General features: G+C 37.3%; 1 protein-coding gene across 1 annotated transcript in view; it reads right to left on the bottom strand.

Annotated features, from left to right (window-relative positions):
• Nucleotides 1-4,449: 4,449 nt before the first annotated feature.
• The window catches only part of LOC134530887 (uncharacterized), a 34,668-nt gene continuing 17,725 nt past the window's right edge, over nt 4,450-21,392 (bottom strand). The window contains exons 2-4 of the mRNA XM_063366164.1: nt 14,053-14,292; nt 12,973-13,065; nt 4,450-9,176 (exon numbers count right to left, since the gene is read on the bottom strand). Of these exons, the coding sequence (XP_063222234.1) occupies nt 4,935-9,176; nt 12,973-13,065; nt 14,053-14,292 (4,575 nt within the window). The 3' untranslated portion in view covers nt 4,450-4,934. The remainder of the gene's footprint in view (nt 9,177-12,972; nt 13,066-14,052; nt 14,293-21,392) is intronic.

Here is a 21,392-nt window from a genome sequence, read left to right as displayed (position 1 = left end):
TAGTTGATACAGAAGTGTAAATATACTCTTTGGTGCCTCCCAAGAAAAAATTATGAGTATCATCAAGAAATAGTGAAGTATTTAAGAGTGCATGTGGTCTTCATTTTGATAACAAAATGCCCAAATTAAGATATGACAGCCATTCTGTTACTCTTTCAGAAAATAATGGCATGGAGTAATGAAACAATTCTTTTTTGGTATGCACATTTGTGTTTCATTTTAAGTAGCGGAACACGGCCTACGAGTGTAAGCAGGGTTCAACATAACATAAAGCTATTGTGGATGGACTAATTTTCATTACACAGCATAATCTCACTATCCAGGCATCTGTTAACCTTTCTTCAGCATACACATGCTCTGGTTTTTTTAGTTCTGTGTTCATCTCTGTCATTTGTGTGATGATTCTTTGACTGCTAAAGCATCAGTTTAGTTCTTACGTCTTGTAATTTTTGAGTTTTTTGCTTTGTCGAGTGGTTTCAATTGTTTCGACCTGACGTTTGTGATTGTTTTTGACTCATGTTAGGCAATGGAAAAAATTAACATTCGAATTAATGAAGCACTGCAAAAATGCACAAGCTGTTTACATCATCTTCTTATTACATAACTGTTTAAATACTTTATACCAATGATAAGCCTATGCACAAAAGACATAAATCTGTCTGTCACAATCAGTCTTGTTTTTTTCACCGTGGTGATGTGAGCAATAAAAATTCTACAAAAGGATTAACACATCACTTTGTCTTAGAATTGCAATGCATAATGAACATCAGTTTAGGTTCAACAAAGCTTGGTACAATATAAATAGTGCTCTCACGGGCTGCACCTTTACTTATCACAAAATAAAATCAACCAGCAGGAGTAGCATAGTTGGCTGATGATGATGATAAATAGAAGGTTGTCGACGAACACAAATGCCATCACATAACCCCCAGGAGCCAAACAAAATGTATTTCCGATAATGCAGAAATTGCACTGGATAAAGTAAAAACTGTTGCATTTCATCGGATATCTCTTCAAGACATAATTATGGGTGCACATAAAATCAAGTGTAGTCCATATTTAAATGTTGTACATATTTGTTTCCAAGGTACATTCTGTTCCATTAAAAACAATACATTAAACAGTCATAACATATATTTTATTCTCTTTGTATGGAGCAAGAATTATGTATTATAAATACAGTGAAACCTCATTAATACAAACCTGAAGGGGAGTAAAATATTTCAGTTTGTAATAACTAGGTTCATATTAATGAGGTTCTTGAGCCAATAGGTAGAATAAGAACTCGATAAGAAATATTGAATTCCTACATGTCAGAGCACTAAAAATGTGGAATATTATTATTGTAATAGAAGCCAGATATTGACATGCACACTAACAAAATACACTTAGAAGCAATTTTAATAGTTTTAATAAAATATACTATAACAGACTGATAATTAGTATACATATACGTATGTATGTATTCTTATTTAATTTGCTTCCAAAGTTTTGACAAAAATGATTAACATTTACCGTACAGTTAATTGCTGTTGAGTGTATAGCAATTCTTATGCAAAGTATGCAAGATATATTTACATAGGTTTAAAAAAATCATTAATTTTTTTCTGGACACACTTATCTCTGTAAATATCATTTACAGCAGAACATATCTTCTCAAATCCTGCAATCAAGTCAATTGGCACATCACTTGCAGCAAGTACATTTTCCAGTGTACGCAAAGCACTGATTGTGTCACTTTTGCTTGGAAGTTTATGCACTACCTCACCATTGTCGTCATCACCATCATTATCCTGACTTGTACCACCCTCACAAAGTGACTGTTCAGCGTCAGCCGTTGGTGTTTCCTGTAATCCTCGTGAACCAACAAGATCTTCTGCAGTTAATCTTGCACTGGTGTACACACTGTCATCAATATGAACAAACTCATTGAAGTCATTATCAACTTGCACATGTTCTTTTAACTCTTGCCAATCCTCTAAAGGTTGATCACAGTCAGATTCTTCAACAGTTTGCTGGCCAAAACCAGTTTTTGCAAAGCAATTCACAATTGTCTTTTGGCTGATGCTGTCCCACGACATGGCTATACTGCGGATAGCATCCAAAACTGACCATCTAGGAAGCTCAGTCTTTCCTTTTTCACACTGCCTGATAAGGTATTTCACCAAGCGCTGTCTGTAGTTTCTTTTCAAGCACTGTATTATACCTTGGTCGAGTGGTTGTGTCACACTTGTTGTATTTGGTAGCAAGAAGAGTAAGGTAATGTTTTCCAACTTCATACCATGAGCAGTATGTGCAGCACAGTTGTCCAACAATAACAAAATTTTGCGATTTAGAGTCGCCATTTTCCTGTCCAATTTTAACAACCACAACTGGAAAATTTTTGTGGTGACCCAAGCCTTACTGTTTGCCTCGTAATCTACTGGCAGGTTTTTTGCTGCAACATCTTTGAAACATCTTGGCTTGGCAGACTTGCCAATAACCAAGGGTCGAAGTTTTGTACTGCCATCTTGATTACAACATAGTAAAACTGTAAGACGAACTTTACTGTGTTTACCGCCATGGCAGTTTTCACCTTTTACGGTTAGAGTTTTATTGGGCAACAGATTGTAAAAAAGCCCTGTTTCATCCATATTAAACACATCTTGTGGTGCAAATTTACTTACGATGGTCTGTACTGACTGAAGCCAGTCACTCGTTGCTGTTTGGTCGACAGCTGCAGATTCGCCACAAATGGATTTTGTGGCCAAATTATGCCTATCTTTGAAGCGTTGAAGCCATCCGTTGCTGCAATGGAAATCATCAATTCTGAGTTGCAGTGCCAGCTGATCAGCCTTTTCTTGGATAATAGGCCCGGAAATTGGAACTCTGGCGGCGCACATTTGATGAAACTACTCCAGCAGTTTGGCCTCTAATTCGGAATGTTTACCGACGCGCATCCTTTTCTTAGTTTGATTACTACCTTTCCTGACCGCTTCTTCTATTTTATCTGCTTGCTTTAGAATTGTACTTAAGGTTGATTTTGATATACCAAACTCTTCAGAAAGTTCTGTTTTCGTTTTTTCACCCTGACGAACTGAATTTATTATCTTAATTTTCGTCTTCAATGCAATTTCCTTGCTTTTACGTTTTGCCTCCATTTTTATGTGTGTACGCACAAATTCTAAAGTTTAATAAAGTTCTCACGAGATAATTTACTTAAACTTTCATTACAACGTACACAAATATTAAACACGTTAGGCGTAACATATATTTTGATTTTATTGGTCCGGCACAGAATCATGTATACAAAGGAAGTACAAAATCGAACGTAAATACCATCCCACGGAAGTTCGATATATCGAATATTGTACAAACGCGAGTGATTTCTGAACATATCGAACACACGAACGAGTGATTTTGAAAACATAGAGTTAAAAACACACTTCGGATACTCAGGCGGGGCCGTATCTTTGTGGTAATCTTTGGTTCGTATTAAACGGTAAACATGACTGTTTGTTTATACGGACGGGAATTGTTATTGTTCGCTATACATAATAACGAGAATTTCGTATTAACCAAACAAATCTTCATTGTGTTTAATGGGCATATTTCACGGGGAAATAGTAATAGGTAATATTAACGAGTCATTCGTAATAAGCGGGATAATATTAACGAGGTTTCACTGTATTTAGCTAAAATATGAACAATCTAATACTGATGGGCAATGTAAGATTTACTCTATAAAGCTTATGATGGGATTAGAACTAAGTGGACCAAATTTACATTTTACTAACACAGTACAAGGAATCATCTACATGTGTTGTAATGCATATTTCAAAAACCATGGTCCCAAAACACCTGGTTACGTGAGATTATGCTGCATGTTGTGTGACGGTTGTCTCATCTAAATATTCAATTACTTCACTACTGTTGCAACTTGGGTATCATGCAAAAGTGTGATTAAGAATCAATGTTATTGGTAACCCAAAAGAATATAACTTCGCTCAAAATTCCGCTTCTTCTCAATCTCAATTAAAACATAATTAATACCCACCAAAAAGGAATATCATACAAAATACAATAAATTAGATTCAGACCTTAAAAATGACTTAAAGATTAGTAAACCAATTTCTTTTTAAAAAAGAGCAAACAAAGCCTTTGCTAATAACACAAATTTGCTATATACTCCCCCTCCCCCCACACAAAAAAACCTTACAGCATGCCTTAGCATTAAAAATAAATACTTGACAAAAATAAAATAATACCCATCTTTGACCCAACAATCATCAAATCAGTATAGTATATACAAAGATTTCACAAATGAAGAAAATAATTTTCTATCAGCATACCTATTTGATTCCTAACACTGGAATGTGACACTAAAAAAATTCACATAAAAGAACATACATACAATTACAAACCACATGAATAAAAAATTCTAAACTGTACACACATAAACAAACCAACTTGCTGAGGAAACAGATTGATTGTTATAATGATTTGTCTATTTTTAAAATGTAATTCGTCCACACTCTTTTTCTACAAGTCTATTAGTAATACAATATAACATATACATACTTGAGGATTGTATCAAAGATGTTTCTATGGCATGTACGTATTCAAAGTTTCCATACATCACATTATTACTAAATATACAACACAGTTACTCAACACCATACAAATAAAATTTACTGCACATTAATCCCAACTTGTTTGATTCATTATGAGAAAACACATCTCCCTAAATCCACTACGTCAATTTCAGAGGAAAATATTGATCAGTACACACACAGTTTATTAATTTTTCATTCTTTTGGCCAGAAAGCCACTACCACACATGAACGCAAGCCACACAACCATGGCAAAACCTGCCTGCAATGCCAGTTCAATTACAAAGGAAAAATTGGCTTAAAAAGCCTTGCAAGTGAGTCAATGTCTGGCGAACTACGCAATCACTTGCCGTGATACATTCTTTCATGGGTCAGTAATGCTCCTAGGTACACAAAATTCTTTTTGCAGTCCCCACATGGGTAGTTCCCCATCCTCGAAACCTTGGCCTTTCTGATGACCGAACCACCAATACGGAATCCCTTCTTGGGCTCCCTCTGGTGCACATTGAGAATGTGCAGATCAAGGACATTTTTGAAGGGAAACAGCCGCCCACAGACGGTGCACGTGTAACTCCAGTTGAGGTGCACACGCTTCTTGTGCTTCCACAATGTGTTATAGCGAGTGAAAGCCTGCGGACAGAGGTCACAAACATACGGACGCTCTCCCGTGTGACACCGCACATGCATATCCAAGTTCCTCTGCTTCGAGAACGCCTTCGAGCAATACGAGCACGAGAAGGCATGGCCTGCCTCTTGCGGGACCCGAGGGTCGTCTTCGATGTCCTTCTCCGGCGCGGGCAAGAGTTTTACGGCATGCAGGCGCCTGTGCTTGTTCAAGGAAGTAGAGCAACTGTAATACTTCTTGCAAACATCGCACTGGTGCGGGGTCTGCACCTGCTGACGAGCCGGACTCTGCACGCTCTGAGGGGTCGCGCTCCTGTTCTGCAGAGGCGGCGTAGAGACAGTTTCTGCTGAAAGTTTGGCAATGGGCAGTGGATGGTTCACATGCAGACGCCTGTGCCTGTAAAGGCTTGATTTGCTACTGTAAATCTTGGAACACCACTCACAATGATATTTACCGTCAACCCTGCGCTGTGCTTGTGGCGTCTGTGCTGGTGAAGCTGCTAACTCTGCAGCAGCCGAGCGCTTCGCATGGAGACGCTTGTGCTTGTAAAGCGTACCGGCGGTTCTGTAGTAAAAACCACAAATGTTGCAGTGGAACTTAGTGGGGATGAGTCGCTTGGGAAGTCCCGGAAGGAGTGGCGGTGGCTGCGTGTCAGCACCGGGCAACGGCTTGGTGTAAACAGGAAGGGGCTTCCGCGCGTGCAGCTTCTGATGTTTGTTGAGTGACTTTGTCGAGCTGTAGTATTTCTTACAGGTGCTGCATTGGAATGTCCCTTGCACCTCCAGCTCTGGCAGCATTCGGTCTGGGGGGCGGACGGACTCCTTTGGCCTAAGACATCGGTTCACCGGCAAGGTAGGCGTCGGGGAAAGATGCAAACGTTTGTGTTTACTAAGACTCGAGGCACTGTTGAATGAACTACCACACGTCAAGCATGGATAAATTTGGGTTTGCAGTGGTGGCGAGTCACGCAAAGCTGAATCCATTTCCACGGAGGGATCAAATGGCAAACTATTTCTCGGAATAAATGCCAATAAATTGCTTTTCATACGAGATGATGGAGACCTAGAATGCCAGCCCTTGTGTCTCACCAGAGCATTCTTGTTCTTAAATATTCTGCTGCAAAGGGGACATTCAAAAACTTTCTTCTGTCTTGCATTTTTTTTGTTACCACTGGAAGCTGCAGCTTCAATTTCCTGGGACTTTTCTTTTTGTACATTTCCCAAAGATGCCTCATCTGCAGAAGCACTGATCACATGTGAATCATTGGCCATCTCCTCTAAACAAATGTTATTTACTTCCTCAGATGTATCATTTGGTACAGCATCATCTAAAGAGTAATTATTAGCAGGCATATTATCAACTGGAACATCATCTACAGAGGAATCATTTGCGGACAAATTTTCCACGGAAGAAATGTTCTCCGGTAGTTTATCCTCAGAACTGCATTTTGGACCATCATCCAGCTTTGCAACATTTTCTGGAGCCAAGCCTACATCCTCATTCGTTGATGCAGCTGCACCTTCTGCAGTGGAGTCATTTGCAGATATATTTGAAGCTTCAAATTCATCAGTCTGTTCATCCTCCACAAGCTGAACTTCTACAAGCATGCCAGAGACATCTTTAACTGACGGGCCATCCATACTTCCTGACAGATTGTGCCCTTTTCCATTGTGTCTTTGGCTAAGCTTGTAATGCCGTGCCAAGTTCACACTTTTCTTGAAGCTTCTGTTGCACTCCTCACACCAGAAAGCCTCCTTCTCGGGAACAACCTTGGCAACAATTGACGTGCTAGAAGCCGACTTTCTGGGCAAACTGTCCGCCATTTTGGCTAAAGCCTTCAGATGAAGCTTGCCTAACGGGTTCACACGTTTTCTCTTGTGCCAGCCCCGGTGTGTCTTCAACGATAGCATGTCTGTAAAAGACCGGTTGCAAGGTACGCAGAGGAAAGGATCGCTTGTCACAGGAGGTGAAACAGGCCGCGAAGTCTCTGATATCTTGGAGGTTTTCCGGCGAGCTGGTGGATCAACACGAGTCACGTTAGTGTAGAGCAGCTCAGCATGGACCAGCTTGTGCTTGCTGAGCGACGAAGAGCTGCTGAAGGACTTCCCACATAATCCACAGTCGTAAGTGCCGGCCATGAGCCCCATATCAAAAAACTGCTCATCACTCTGGTGTTCTCGCCGCTTGTGCTTCATGAGTGTTGATAAGCTATTATATGAATTTTTGCACTCTGTACATGAGTAGATCTTAAGCTTTATGTGCATCTTTTTGTGTTCATATAGTTCTGCCCGTGACCTGTAAAGTTTGAAACAGAGACGGCACGTATACTTCCCAGAAGTGTGTTGGACTTCCTTCTTTGTGATGTTCATCACAGGAGCACATCCTACATCAGGCAGATGCATTGCTTGGTGGGCACGCCACGAGTTTATTCCATTGAAGGATTGGGAGCAGATGCCGCACGTGAAACAACGGAAGCGAGTGTGAACTCCTTTGTGTTTGTCGTATGTTCTTACATCAGAGAACTGCTTGCAGCATATCTTGCAGGTCAATATGGCCTGGCCCTCCTTGTGAAACTCCATATGCTTTACCAGATGTGGCTTAGAGGGGAACATCTTCCCGCATGTCGTGCACTTGTACGTTTTCAAACCCATATGAATGATTTTGACATGGCCCACGAGCAGAGACCTCTGGCTGAATGTCTTGTTGCAGATAGTGCAAACATGGTGCCCATCGCCAGTTTCTGCAGAATCTTCTATCAACTCAGACTTGATTGTACAAAGTGAAGGGTCCTGGTGGTTTGGCTGATCTTCAGAAGTAACATCATTGGGTTTGATGTTTTTGAATTCAATGGAGATATTGTGAAGGCTCTTCAAGTGTTTGTGAAGCGAAGTGGCATACCCCATCGTCGCATTGCAGATGTGACACGTGAACTCCTTCAACTTAGTGTGTTTCACCATGTGGCGATGCATCAAACCAACACTAGGAAAAACCTTGTTGCACACGCTACAAGTTGAGCTTTTGTTAACTGGCACAGGCAACACCTTCGGAGCGGCTTTCGCATAAACCATCTTGTGGGCCATCATAGCTCCAAGTCTGTGAACGCGCAAATGGTTGCTCAAAGCTTTACCCCCTGAGAAGGGTTTCTTACACTTTGGGCAAGAAAAGTTGTTATGGGTTTTTCGATGCTGAATCAACAGAAACATTGATGGGAATGTCTCTTGGCAAATGTAGCAAGATAACCCACTGTCATTCTTCTCTGGCGGCTCTTCGGGGACCTCCTGAGATGCTGGAGGAGGAGAATTCTCTAGGGAGCAGGTGGTCTGGCGATGTTGCAAGTAAGCAGACCTGTTGGCAAAAGAGGCAAAACATTTGGAGCACGAGTACGGCATCTGGCGGGTGTGCAGACGAATGTGCCGCACCAGGCAGCCCTTGCTGGAAAACCGCTTCTCACATATGGTGCACACATTTTCTGCATTTTTATGAGACTTTTCGTGGCTCTTCAGCAGCCAAAGCTCAGGGAAGCTCTCCCCACACTCCCTGCACATGTGATCGCGGAGAATCTCTCTCCGTACTTCTTGCGGGGTCCAGATGGGTGGCGATTTCTTCTTCTTTTTCTTGAAAGTGATTCTCTTGAAGAACCTTCGTTTCTTTCTGGGCTGAACAGGCTTCTTTACTAGGACTGCAGACTCGCTAGAGTCGAAAAGACCCTGCACTGATATTGCCCCACCGTGGTTCACTCTGCGAAAATCTATTTCTCCTTCGTTCTCGTACTCAAACGAACTGCCATCACCATTGAGGAGAACAGCGGAACTGTAGAAGTGCTGCTGTTCCTCCTGTCTGGGACTCTTGCGGCTCCTGCCTGGTGGAACATCCAGAGGGTCCACAGTCACAGAAACTTCGCTGGTTTCCACAGGATTCTCCTCACAAACCTCTATTTCTTCCTGCTTCACAACTAACATCTGGAAAAATATAACACATATATAGCAGTATTCTTTGTGGCAAAAGTTCACAAAAAAAATTACACTATCACACATAAACAGACCAAGAAAAAACATGCGTAAGGCTCAGCTACACCCAGCATGTTGGGTTATCAAATATACTGACATTATTTTTGTTTTACTGCACTTTTATGGATGTTTCAATATATGTATAAGCATTGAACATAACATTTAAATTGTTGCACCACATATTATAAATTATATTCTACATATTAGCTTGTAAATAGTCACGCAAATATTTGTTACTAAAATATTTGCCTGACTCTCTAGTGGTCATTCCTTAAAACAGTGACGGCCTACTTCACTATTTTCGAGGGCCAGTTATCATTTTTGAAATTAACCCAAGGGCCAATCATCATGAATTAATATTAAATTTCTTACAACATATTTTTAATGACATGTTATTCAGTAAAATTGACAATAAATACAATATGTGGCATGTAATGAAAAATAAAATAATTCTTAACATGTTTTTTTTCCTTCGAAAAATTAAAAGTAATCTGTATTTTAGTAAGTGCCATCAAACAATCCATGGATTATGGTTCACAACAGTGTCTGCTGACAACCTATTCTACACATGCAAACAAAGATAGCTTGTACAAGATAGGACCAAAAATATTTATTTGTTGAAAGATTCTTTAGGCGGGCCCTGCAAAACTTATGTCGTAGGCCAGTTGTGGTCCACAAGTCACCAATTTGTCATCACTGCCTTAGAAGTTCATATCCTGTTTCCACAGCTGGATAATGCATACAACTTAGCTTCTATAGTCACATTTTTGTAATAGCGCAGTTCTATATAAATATTTAGCATCAAAAAAAATAGAAAACAAAACCTGATGTTGAGGTTGAGCCTTAACTAAAACTAATATTTTCCTTAATTATAATTTATATCCTACTAAGCTTAGTCAAATGCAAGAAAAAATTTGCCAATTGTATAGTGGAGATAAGTAGGTATAAATTATTTTTTCATGGAACTTATCTTTAACTCAATATTTACATTATAAATGTTCAAAAATAAATATACATACATATAAATACCTGCAAAAAAAACTCCATTTAAGTTTTTACAGAAAAATTATTCATGACTATCTGAAATAAAACAATCAAAAAAATTAAATTCAAATGATTATTTAACTTGAATATTAGCAGTACAATAACCAGAAAACATGAAGTTGCAGGTTTAATTTATAGTAATTTAAAATTCAAAACTTAACTAGGTTTGGGTGAGGCTAATATTTTGAAGTTATCTTGGACCAGTGTAGAGAACAATAACCAAAATCACCACAGGGTCAAGTGTAACATTTGGGGGAATGCCAAGTACCTGTAGTTCTGCATATTTACTTCACACTCCCACTATAGCAAAATGCAAGTGTATGCAGCCTTTTTTGTTTTCATTTCATTTGTCAACATACAAACATAAGGATGCCAGAAAAATCATAGCTTTAACATTAATTCTAATAAACAGTTTTTGTGGGTATTCGGACAGTTAGAAGAGTTATGGTTTATGATGTTACTGGCAAAAAAAAATCCATTTTTTAAATGCTATGCTTTAAGACTACATTAGAAAATTGGGGAAATGTTTCAATGCTATTGTGTATAATAAAAATTGAATTCATTCTATAACTATATTTCATTTTTAACAAAATAATTAAAATTATAAAATATTTTATAATCTTATACTCATAGTTGAAACACTATTACACCTACAATGACCAAGATAGTATATTTTACAATTTTTTTTGCTGCACTTACATTAAAGTGATATGCTTGTAGGCATCTAAGGAATTAAACTATTTAAAGGCCTACAAACAAGAGTAAAAAAATATATTTTTTTCTTCCTGCAATTATTTGAACACACACAGCGACACACAAACACACACACATATATTCCCTTACCCCTTTTCTTTCTCCCCCCCCCCCTTACAAATTACTTATATTCTGTAATAACATTTAAAAATTACACATAATTGTTGTTAACTGGTATAAAAATAGTGACTCTCACTTTTACTCTTTAACCACTCCCTGTTTAATCTGCAAGCCAGCAATTATGCAACAGAGCCATATTCTGTGATACCTCTATTTAATGGCTATAATTTTCTTTATTAATTTTGGATTTGCATTCTATCAACAGTGGGATAGTTCAGAAAAAGACATAAATAAAAACGAAGTTGGGGTAGGAATTGGTCACAGCCCTTGAAAAGGAACCACCCCAGCATTTGCCTGGAGCGATTTAAGAAAACCATGGGGAACAGAAAACAGGATGGATTGGATGTAAGTACATATACTGTTCGGATCATATGGTCAGATCATATGGTAAATTTCGATAATACATAAATAACACCAAAAAGCATGTCTATACACCACACTTCACCAAAATTCAAGTTAATTCACCACAAAACACCAAAATGTAACTAAAATCATGGCACTACTCTGCATTTTCAATAAAACTCTTTTAAATATTAAATTCAATGAAAGTATTATTTAGCATGATGTTTGTACCACAATCTAATAAAAAAAAATTAAAAAGTTTTTTTTTAGCTAGTAACTGTTTTAGTTACTTTTGTTTTACATTAAGAACATAAAACAGTTTTCAAACACAGAAATAATTAACAGATTTATTTTATTTGTTCCAAAAAAGTTATACATGCTTATTACAAATCATTATATTGAAAATATTCATCATATATCACTCCAAAAATTACATTTTTTTGGAGAAATTTATATAATGGAACTTTCTTAGTATCATTTTTTTGCAGTAATATGCTATCTTTTTTAATAAACATTTCATACAAAATAAAAACAATTACACTGAAATCTCTTGTTTTAAAAACAAAATTGGCCTGAAAATAAAATCATAAAAATCTTGTCTCTATATATTGTTTTACCAGTGCACACGCCATCTCACTTGGTACCCATTCACTGAAAATTCTAGACATAGCAGGGTGTCTTTTTTTATGACCAAAATTACAAATTTCCCTGATAATTTTTATTTATTTATTTTTGTTCCCTGTATCCCATACAGAGTTAAGGTTCTGTGATGTAGAACATGCCAAGTCATAAAAAGTAAAATATATGCACATGCATTAATATTCATATAATTAAAAAAAAAATTACAAACATGTTTACCTCGTTAAAATACAATACACAGTACATGTCTAGAAAAATTAATGTACAGTGCAGATATAATAAGGGTAAAATTAATTTTAGATAACTGTTTCCATACAGCAAATTTAGCCCACTATGCAATAGATGTAACAGTTACTATACCATAAGATAAAATAATTTATCTTTTTTTGCAATTTTCTGAAAGAAATATACAAAATCCATACTCCTCCATTCTCATAACTGGCCTAGATTTCTCACTGTTTATTTCAAACAGAACCTTTCATACCCCATTTTAAAATGTTTATGACTAGAATGCACTAAAATACACCCCCAAAGAATGTTTTCATTGTTGATGATGGAAGATTGGAGCTTGTTATTTCCCCTCAAATCATTATTACTAAAGATTTACATGACTATGATTTCAAATAAAATCCCAGACTTTACCTGACTAATTACAAATTCCCTAACTATTACCTGATTTTCCAGAATATGGACACTGTGCATACGCATCAAGCGCCCTTAGCTAGTCCAACGAAGTGATGCTGTTCACAGACATTACATAACACAGAATTTTTTTAATAATATATAACTCATGATATTTAACATTATGTCCTGTGTTTCATCAAGTCACAGACAAAAAAAAAATACTCACACAATACTCTCGTGAATCGTTGCACACCTCGTGAACATCTTCCTGGAAAACAGAGTCCTCGTCCACTTCCACTGGCTCCTGCTTTATCACCACCTGCAACACACACACTCACGTCACAAGCCAAACTGCCAACTGCACACAATGAGTCGGTGCACAAGAGGTTCACAGCACAGCATTCAGAACTTAACGCTGGCATCACAATAGCACAACGGCGACGATGCGAATATTTCCAACCAATTAGGTTTGTTTGACACATCAATGATGCCAGCACAAAAAAATTGCAGATGCTACAAAATTTCAGATTAGAAATATTTTCTATTTCCATAGTGTTGCGGGTGCTGCATTAACTGAATTAAATGGCATCATTTTGTTTCAAAAGATAGTTAAACTGCTACATTGGTAATTCTATTATCATTTTATATTATTAAGGTTTTGTATATATATATATACATCTCACTGTATATATATACACATATATACGTATACAGTGTCATGTATATTTGTAGCTGAAGGAAATAAATTGATGATAAAACCCTTAAATACATCTGACAGCAATTTTTTTTTTGTGACAATGAGCATACAGATATATATATATATATATATATATATATATATGACACTATGTGTGTATGTGTACACATATATATATACACACATACACACATAGTGTCATATATATATATATATAAATGCAGTGATTGCAGTACTTTAGCTACTGTGGTTGAATGCTGCAAAGTGGAAAACAAAGGCACAAAAGAGCAGAAACCGTGAGGAAAATGATTTTATCAGCCAATCCTATCTGTAACATCCGGTAAGAGGGCGGGGCAGTAAATAATTGTGGTCAAAAGTGGCATAAGTGAAGCCATTTGTAAGCAGAATTTGTAGTTTTTCAACTCAGCAGTTTCCAAACTACTAGACAATTCCCAAACACTAATTCACGAGTTTTCCAATAGCATGAAAATTAGCTGCTGATTTCCGGTTCCTGGGTATTATTTCCATTCGGGAGGTCACCCTGGAGAATGCAACCCGGATCACCAAAGAGGAAGGTGACCACCGAGGACAAGATGGCTGGTCACCAACCTGGTCGGTGGTAGCAGTGGTTATTTCCGTACTGGTGACGGTGAGTGTGTCTGCGGTGGTGGCGGTGGTGGTGGTGGTAGTAGTTGTGGTTGTGGCAGCGGCCGTGGTCTGGGTCTGGCACAGCCACTGCTTGAGGGTCGCCTGGGAGGAGTCGCACAGCTGCTTGAAGTCGTGCCATTGGTTCACCTGCTCCAGGCACTGCTTGCAGATCACAGTGGGCAGCACATCCTGGGAACTCACCTGCAACCATTTAGTGGATGCTGGAGCAAAGCAAGCACACAAGCTGCATGGTAACAAATTCGTGATGTCAAAACTGGATTCATGATTTGCCACTTTACAATAGCATACATAGTTGTACACAGCACCTCACTGATATTATAAAATCTCAAATCACCTACCTGTGGAGTACGCAGGGGATGGATGGGGGACATATATAACAACCTCTTTAATATAAATAAATAAATAAAAAAAACCACTATCAAATTCACAAACAAAAAAAAAAGGATGAAATTGAAAGCGGACAAAGTGGTCCCCCTAAACGAAATTGCATGTGTGTTCCTGGTACCTACATCTAACATTCAATGCGGAAAGCATGTTTGAAGTTCGGTGTTTAGTTCATAGATATTGTTGTAACTTCAGAACTTGCATGAAACAATGCCTTCGTGTACATGTTTTTGGTCTGTTGAATAAAAAAACTTGGAAGTATCATGGCATCACAAATATAGAATAAAAGTTGTTCGCTGTCGGACACATCCTTGTAGTTTACCAGCAAAATAGAATGTAAATATTTACAGGAATGTAATTTAAATTGTAAAAAATGTAGTCCACTCATCGTAAACATAGCTGTTTTTCAGCCAATTCATTTTAATCTAAAATACCAGTGGAAAATAAATAAAATAAATAAAATCTGCAAAAACTGCAGACTTGGTTTTGTACATTAAATATAATGTGCAGGTATAGCAGGTTTTTAAGCATAAAGTGCTGGTCTTTTTGAACACCAAAAATAAACAAAGACATGTTAAATTACACCTGCTGATTTTGACAAAGAAGACAAAAATCATTCTGTCATCAATAGCTTATGTCTTCAGAACCAAGAGTGATAATGATAAGAGCACTCACTCACTACTAAAGTGGTTTAGATTAGAATCTCAGCAGAATAAGAAACAGTGATGTAAATTGTGTGATGTTGACCAGTTGTCAAAAGCAATTTAAATCTCCAACACATTTTTTAGTATGTAGGCCTACTTAACACACACTTACATACAAAAATTTTTAACAAGAAAATACAGCATGCATTCAAATTGTGAAGAGAGGACATGACTTAAAAAGAAGCAACCTAACATTGTTGGTTTCTCTTCATGCAGCAGAATTTCAACACATTTAGAATGAATGCAACCTGAGGAATTAAATCAAACCTACATTACTAACACAGAAATAGAAGAAATATGGGCAGTATATATTGTCACAAGAACGGCTTGGGAAGATACCCACTTGGTGTGCAACGTCACTTGTGCCGGCCACTGGAATGTGGTGCCATGTGCAAATGCTTGTGACCTGTCAATCAACCTTCATCTCCTCGCTCCAGGCACATGCGTAAGAAGAAACACCACATGTTTCATAAGCTCGCGTATGATGCCAATGTAACCGGCAGGCTTTCAGGGAGAGTAAACAATGCCCTAGGAGATGAGTTCCAACGGAGAAACAGGGTTCGGGTGAGTCCATGAGGATTCCGCCGAGAAGCTGGTGGTGATGCCAGCGAGTCTGAAGTTGTTGGAGTTTGAGTCATTGGTAGTGATATCAACGAGTTATAGTTGGCGACAATAACGAGCAGGCGAGTTCTTCGGCGACGAGCAACTGTGCGGCGGAAAGGAAGTCCCAAAGTAACATCGGCAAGGTGGAGTTAGCGATGAGACGAGGTGTCTGCATTTAGTATATTAGGTGTTAAAATTTTGCAGGCAGAAATTGATGTTAATCTTAGTTTAATAAATAGACATTGTTAACAATTAACAGAGCTATCATTTTCCACCCTGTTTCCCCCATCACCCAGTTAGTAAAAACTTATTGTTCTATCATCCAAATTACTAAATATGAGTATCAAAAATTAAATCCTTTTTTGATAACCATGTTAGTTATTTTAAGAAGCGCAAATGGTATGGAGGCCAATGAATAACTACACAAGATATGATAAAATAATATGAACATTTAAAAGATGGACCATGAAATGAAACAGTATTATTAAAGAAACATTACCAAAAAAAATTAATTTTTCAGTACTCCCCAGTGACGTGTAACATCTAACCTACTGTAACACAAACTATGTATTAACACAACATGTATTTTAATACAACACTTTAAAAATTATATAATTTTCATAATATATTATACATTATTATATCACAATGTATTTATAACGTATTAGAAAAGCCACATGGCCATGGATTTAGCCTTTTAAGACTACTGTTAGCGAAACAAACGGTAAACTGCTGTATCTTTTTTTTTTCTCTTCTACCTTTCCCTTTTTTCAAATGCCATTGAAATGTTTGTGCTCGCCATCACGCTGCAGCATAAGCACCAACTGCAGGCTGCACTGCGTACTACACCCTAGATGTTTCACATAAATAATAACCATTATCGACAACTTCCTAATCCTTGCCCTTTTTCTATATTCTCTTACAGACAACTGCAACCAGCACTTTTCTGCATCATTCTCCTAAACACCTTTCTCATCAATCTGGGACAAGCATAAACAAAAACCATATAAAAGTGTCTTTAATCACTGGATGTCAAGTCAAAACCAAATGAATTTTCTTTGTGGTTACTTAGCTATACAAGATACATAAGATCTGCTGAAATAGTAGGGCCAAGCTCATGTGGTTCCGTACATCATACAAAAGGACACCATCATGTGCAGAGGTTTATGACAAAGCCACCACAACTGCAAACAGCTGTTGAAACAATGAACCATGGGACAAGCACTCAAAGGAAATTATCTTATCATGTTGCTTCAAAAACAAGGCTTCTTAACTGGCCTGAAAACACAATGCAGCAGATTCCATTAAGTTCCCTACAATGCATGCCTCACGCCCAAACTCTTGGTTTAGATTAAATTACACCCTATGCTGATCCAAGAGTCAACAGAACTTCAGCATCTTTGTGGCACATGTTCTTGTATCCATAGCGTACATGGGTGGTGGGTTAACATAAGATTATATTAAATTTATACTTTGGCCAGTTGAATTTAAAACAGGAGTTTTTGGTGTTATGATTATAATTTTATAAATCATTTTTATTCATAAAAAAGAATATTATTCAAAAAGTAAGACAGTTAAATTTCCTTAATACTCATGTCACCAAATGCACAATGTACTTTTACAATATTCAAAAAATGTACACACATGTCTAGAACAAATTTACCTACTCTTAACTATAACAATTAATTGGCAAGCAATTGTGTGTTTGAAAAATGTATATACCTACATCTGTAATGTAAATATGAGTTAGTCAGAAAATCCAAGATCAAACATAATATAACTTTTTTTTTTACATTCATTTGGTCCATACATATTGGTATGAACTTTGTCTACCTAAATAAAAAAAATTTAATTCTAAGTATAAAGGATTATTTTTGTGATTTGAATGTAATAGTTTTAAAATGAGATTAATTTCATGATTTTAATTGCATTTTGGTGCAATATGATGTATTAATCTAAATTTTGGGGTTATACAGCATACCGTATTCACATTACCTTATTTTTGTTTTATATAAATCTACTCGCTGACAATGTGCCATTTCGGTCACATAAATGCCAAATGTTCTTTGCGGTAAAGGGATCCAAATAGCCACAAGTAGCCCCCATTACCATCTATCTAATGGAAAGGCAGAGAAAGCAGTTGGTATTAGCAAAAATATGCTCCGCAAAAGTACAGTAGAAGGGTCCAAATACAGGGATCTCGTGAAAGTGCACAGATAACACACCAGTGATAGGGCTAAAGGCATCCCCTGACCAGATATTGTTTAGTACGACCACATGAACAGGGTGCCAGTAAGCATGGAGACACTTAGACCGGTAGTTCAGGCTGAAATTCACAAATTAATATGTGCTAAACAGGAGAAAGTAAAGGCATAGCATGAAAAAACAGCCAAATGGACAGAGACATTGTATGAGCAAGGTGATAAGGTAGTGACTATGATAGATAAAAAGTATCAGTGGGAGCCAGGAGTTGTGTTGAGGAAATGTAGGGAGCCCAGGTCATATTGAGTGCTGAAAGATGAAGATGGTGGTCATGTTAGGCAAAACACTAGTCACATAAAGCACTCCAAAACTAAAAGTGTTGAACAGGAAGTAGTACCTACACCCAAAGACAACACACAAATACATAAAGTCCAGTAACTGAGGAACTCGGGCAGGCCCAAGGAGCATGTAAGAAGATCTGGAGTGGACATGTGTAGGGCGAGAGCGAAGCCAGCCGGTTGCAAAGAAGGGTTGAAAAGAAAGAGGAAGAGAGCGTATTTCTACTGCAAACGCAGCCCCAGCCCACTTGTCCTTGAGGTTTGAGTGTCGCTGGTGTGCGGCTACAATGGTGATTTCCTGTAGCGCATATGGCTGTACAAATCGATGGAATTCCAAGCCGGATGGCGTTGCTTTTTACATGTATTAAAGATTTTTTTTTTCATTTGTTAACTAAATTAATTCCCAAAACTTTTGAAGCATCAGAAAAAAAGTGGAAATTTTTTAAACGGAAGTAACTAATCTTCGAACTTTTCGAAAAACCTAAGAAAACTATTTAACAAAGAGAAGTTGTTTCAGTTGTAAGTATAATTCTTTACTTTTTTCATAGATTTCCAAAACGTGACGGTCAACGACAGATCTGGGAAAAAGCGACAAAGCGGAAAAATTGGACTGCGTCTCCGAACCATGCATTGTGTACAGTGCATTTTGAAGACAAATGGGTCTTAAGAAGCGAAAATCTAACTCGATTAAAGGATGATATGGTGTTCGGTATATTAAGGTTTCCCTCAAAGGAACGGTTTCACAATGCTTTTAAGATATTAGATAAATCCAAACATAAGTTTAAAACATTTCTCTTAAAAGTGTGCTTCGTAGCATTAAAAGACGTGCCTTAATTATTTTGCAAATTTATCATTGTTATGGTGACGATGTCAGGGGTTTTCGTATTTTTTTAAGAAATATAGTACAGTATGTATTAGCAACTATGTTAAGAACTGTTATTTTATTCACACAGAGAAAAGAAATCCAAAATGCTAAAATTTGGCGTCTGTCTTTTTATATCCTATATAGGCTTGTTATTATATGTGTGTTGTAACATGTATAAAAATGTTAAATATATTCAACAATATTTGGTAATTATATATATTTAAAAACTTTTATGTACGCTACTTGAAACTTCGTGAAAAGTTTTCAGTCTATAAAGGCCTATTCTATGATTTTTTAAAATTATTAATTCTTATGCAAACAATTAATAAAATTGAAAGTTTCTTACATTGTCAGTATATGCATAGCATTACAGTTATTACAAACAATTCTCTACCAGTGTTTAGCTAAGGTTTGCATGTTACGTTGGTTGAGTAAGTAGACTGGAACATGAACATGATATTGAAAAGACTTCTAACTTCTACTAATACACGTATATTACAAGAGATTTGTAATAGATTAAATGAAAAGTAAGAATTAGTTTTTTATAAACGTTGTGTATGAAATTATAAAATTTGAGAAGTATAATAACAAAAAGAAGTGCGTTACGAAGACATATGTCGGTAGTGTTACCCACTGAAACATTATTCCCACTTCAACTCTCTGTAAAAATAAAAGTATGGGGTTGAATGCGTCAAGAGTGGTATATAAATAAAATTTGAAGCTTCTTCCTAATTTCATACGCAGGTGTCCCCCACCTATAGTTGCAAACAAAAATTTTTCCTCGATGTTGAAATTTACTCTGCGTATTCACAAAAAAATTTGGCAGTAAATAGGTATTTAATTTTTAAAAATGAAAGTATTCATGTTTCGAAAAAAAGATTAAAGCGGTGTGGGGAAGAATGTTTACAGATAATTCAGTAAAATTTTCAGTTTGATTGTTTTGATAGTTTCGGAGCTGTTGCGAGTTTAGTTTGGAGGATTTTACGGCCGCGCGAAACAAGTTTGGCTCGTTTTCGTTTTCTTCCAGCGTAGGAAGCAGGGAACAAACGCCGATACCCGGCTTCACCTCGCATCCTTTGCTGGCCTTCCCTTGTCCTCTCCAGATGTATTACTGTATATTAGCTCCATGGGCAGGCCACACTGAAGGACAATAAAACAATGAACAAACAGCCAGAGAATGGGATAGGAAGTAAATATGGAGGAAGTCTTGTTCAGGAGGGGTTTAAAGTGTTTGAGAATAGGCCCCACAATCCATCAGTGGATAGGGAACCCACTACTTCCAATCAAAAGAATGGAGCAGATGGGTAGGTATGTTACTAGGAGTGGTAGGAGATTTTATTTCCAAGATAAGACAGCGAGTGTGATACTGTTAGAATGTGTTGCCATGTTGATTTTATTTTGTAAGAAGTTTATTAAACAGGTGTTGGGAACAATGAATTTGGGTTGTACTGTTGGTACTTACATCGTGGATGCTTCTTCTGAAAAAATGTATGTGAGGAGCGTTATGTGAAATGTGTTTTAATAAAGAACTGAAGTATGTGGACTGATACAATATATTCTCATTCCTGCGTATTATGGTAATAATCTAACAGGTTATGGGCCCAGGCAGTGCTCTAATAATTTGAGTGAAGAAATAATAGGTGGTTAAGCATGAATGTAATTATTGCTGTGGTATCAAGATGGCAAAGAAAATGGATGATATTGAAAAGTTGAGAGAAGACAGTTGGTTTGCATGGTCGCGACGAATGCAAGCGGCACTAGAGCAAAAACGATGGTGCGATGCTATTGAACCGGGATATCCTCTTAATAATGATTAAAATTTAACACCTAAGCAAGTGGCGAAAGATAAAGATGCACTCAACTACATTATTCAAAGAATTAGTGACTCGCTATTAATTGATGTGGAAACATGCGAACGAGCCAGAGACTCATAGCTTACTCTGCGAATGGTATGTATTGATTTGGATCTTCTACATGTAACAACACTAGAAGAGATTAAAAAAAACTAGTGACATGTCCATGAGAGAGTATGTAAATAAAGTGTTGGTGTACTGCAGAAGGTTGGAAGAGAATGAACTAGTGTTTACCGATGCTGCGCGAGCTGCATTCTTACTTTTGGGGTTACCTAGATCCAAATATGGATCACTAATAAGAAGCATTCATTTGGCAGATGGTCTTAACCTA

The sequence above is a fragment of the Bacillus rossius genome, chromosome 3 (assembly GCF_032445375.1).
Source record: "Bacillus rossius redtenbacheri isolate Brsri chromosome 3, Brsri_v3, whole genome shotgun sequence".
Classification (NCBI taxonomy): Eukaryota; Metazoa; Arthropoda; class Insecta; order Phasmatodea; family Bacillidae; genus Bacillus; species Bacillus rossius.
This window is presented reverse-complemented; position numbering and strand designations above follow the sequence as displayed.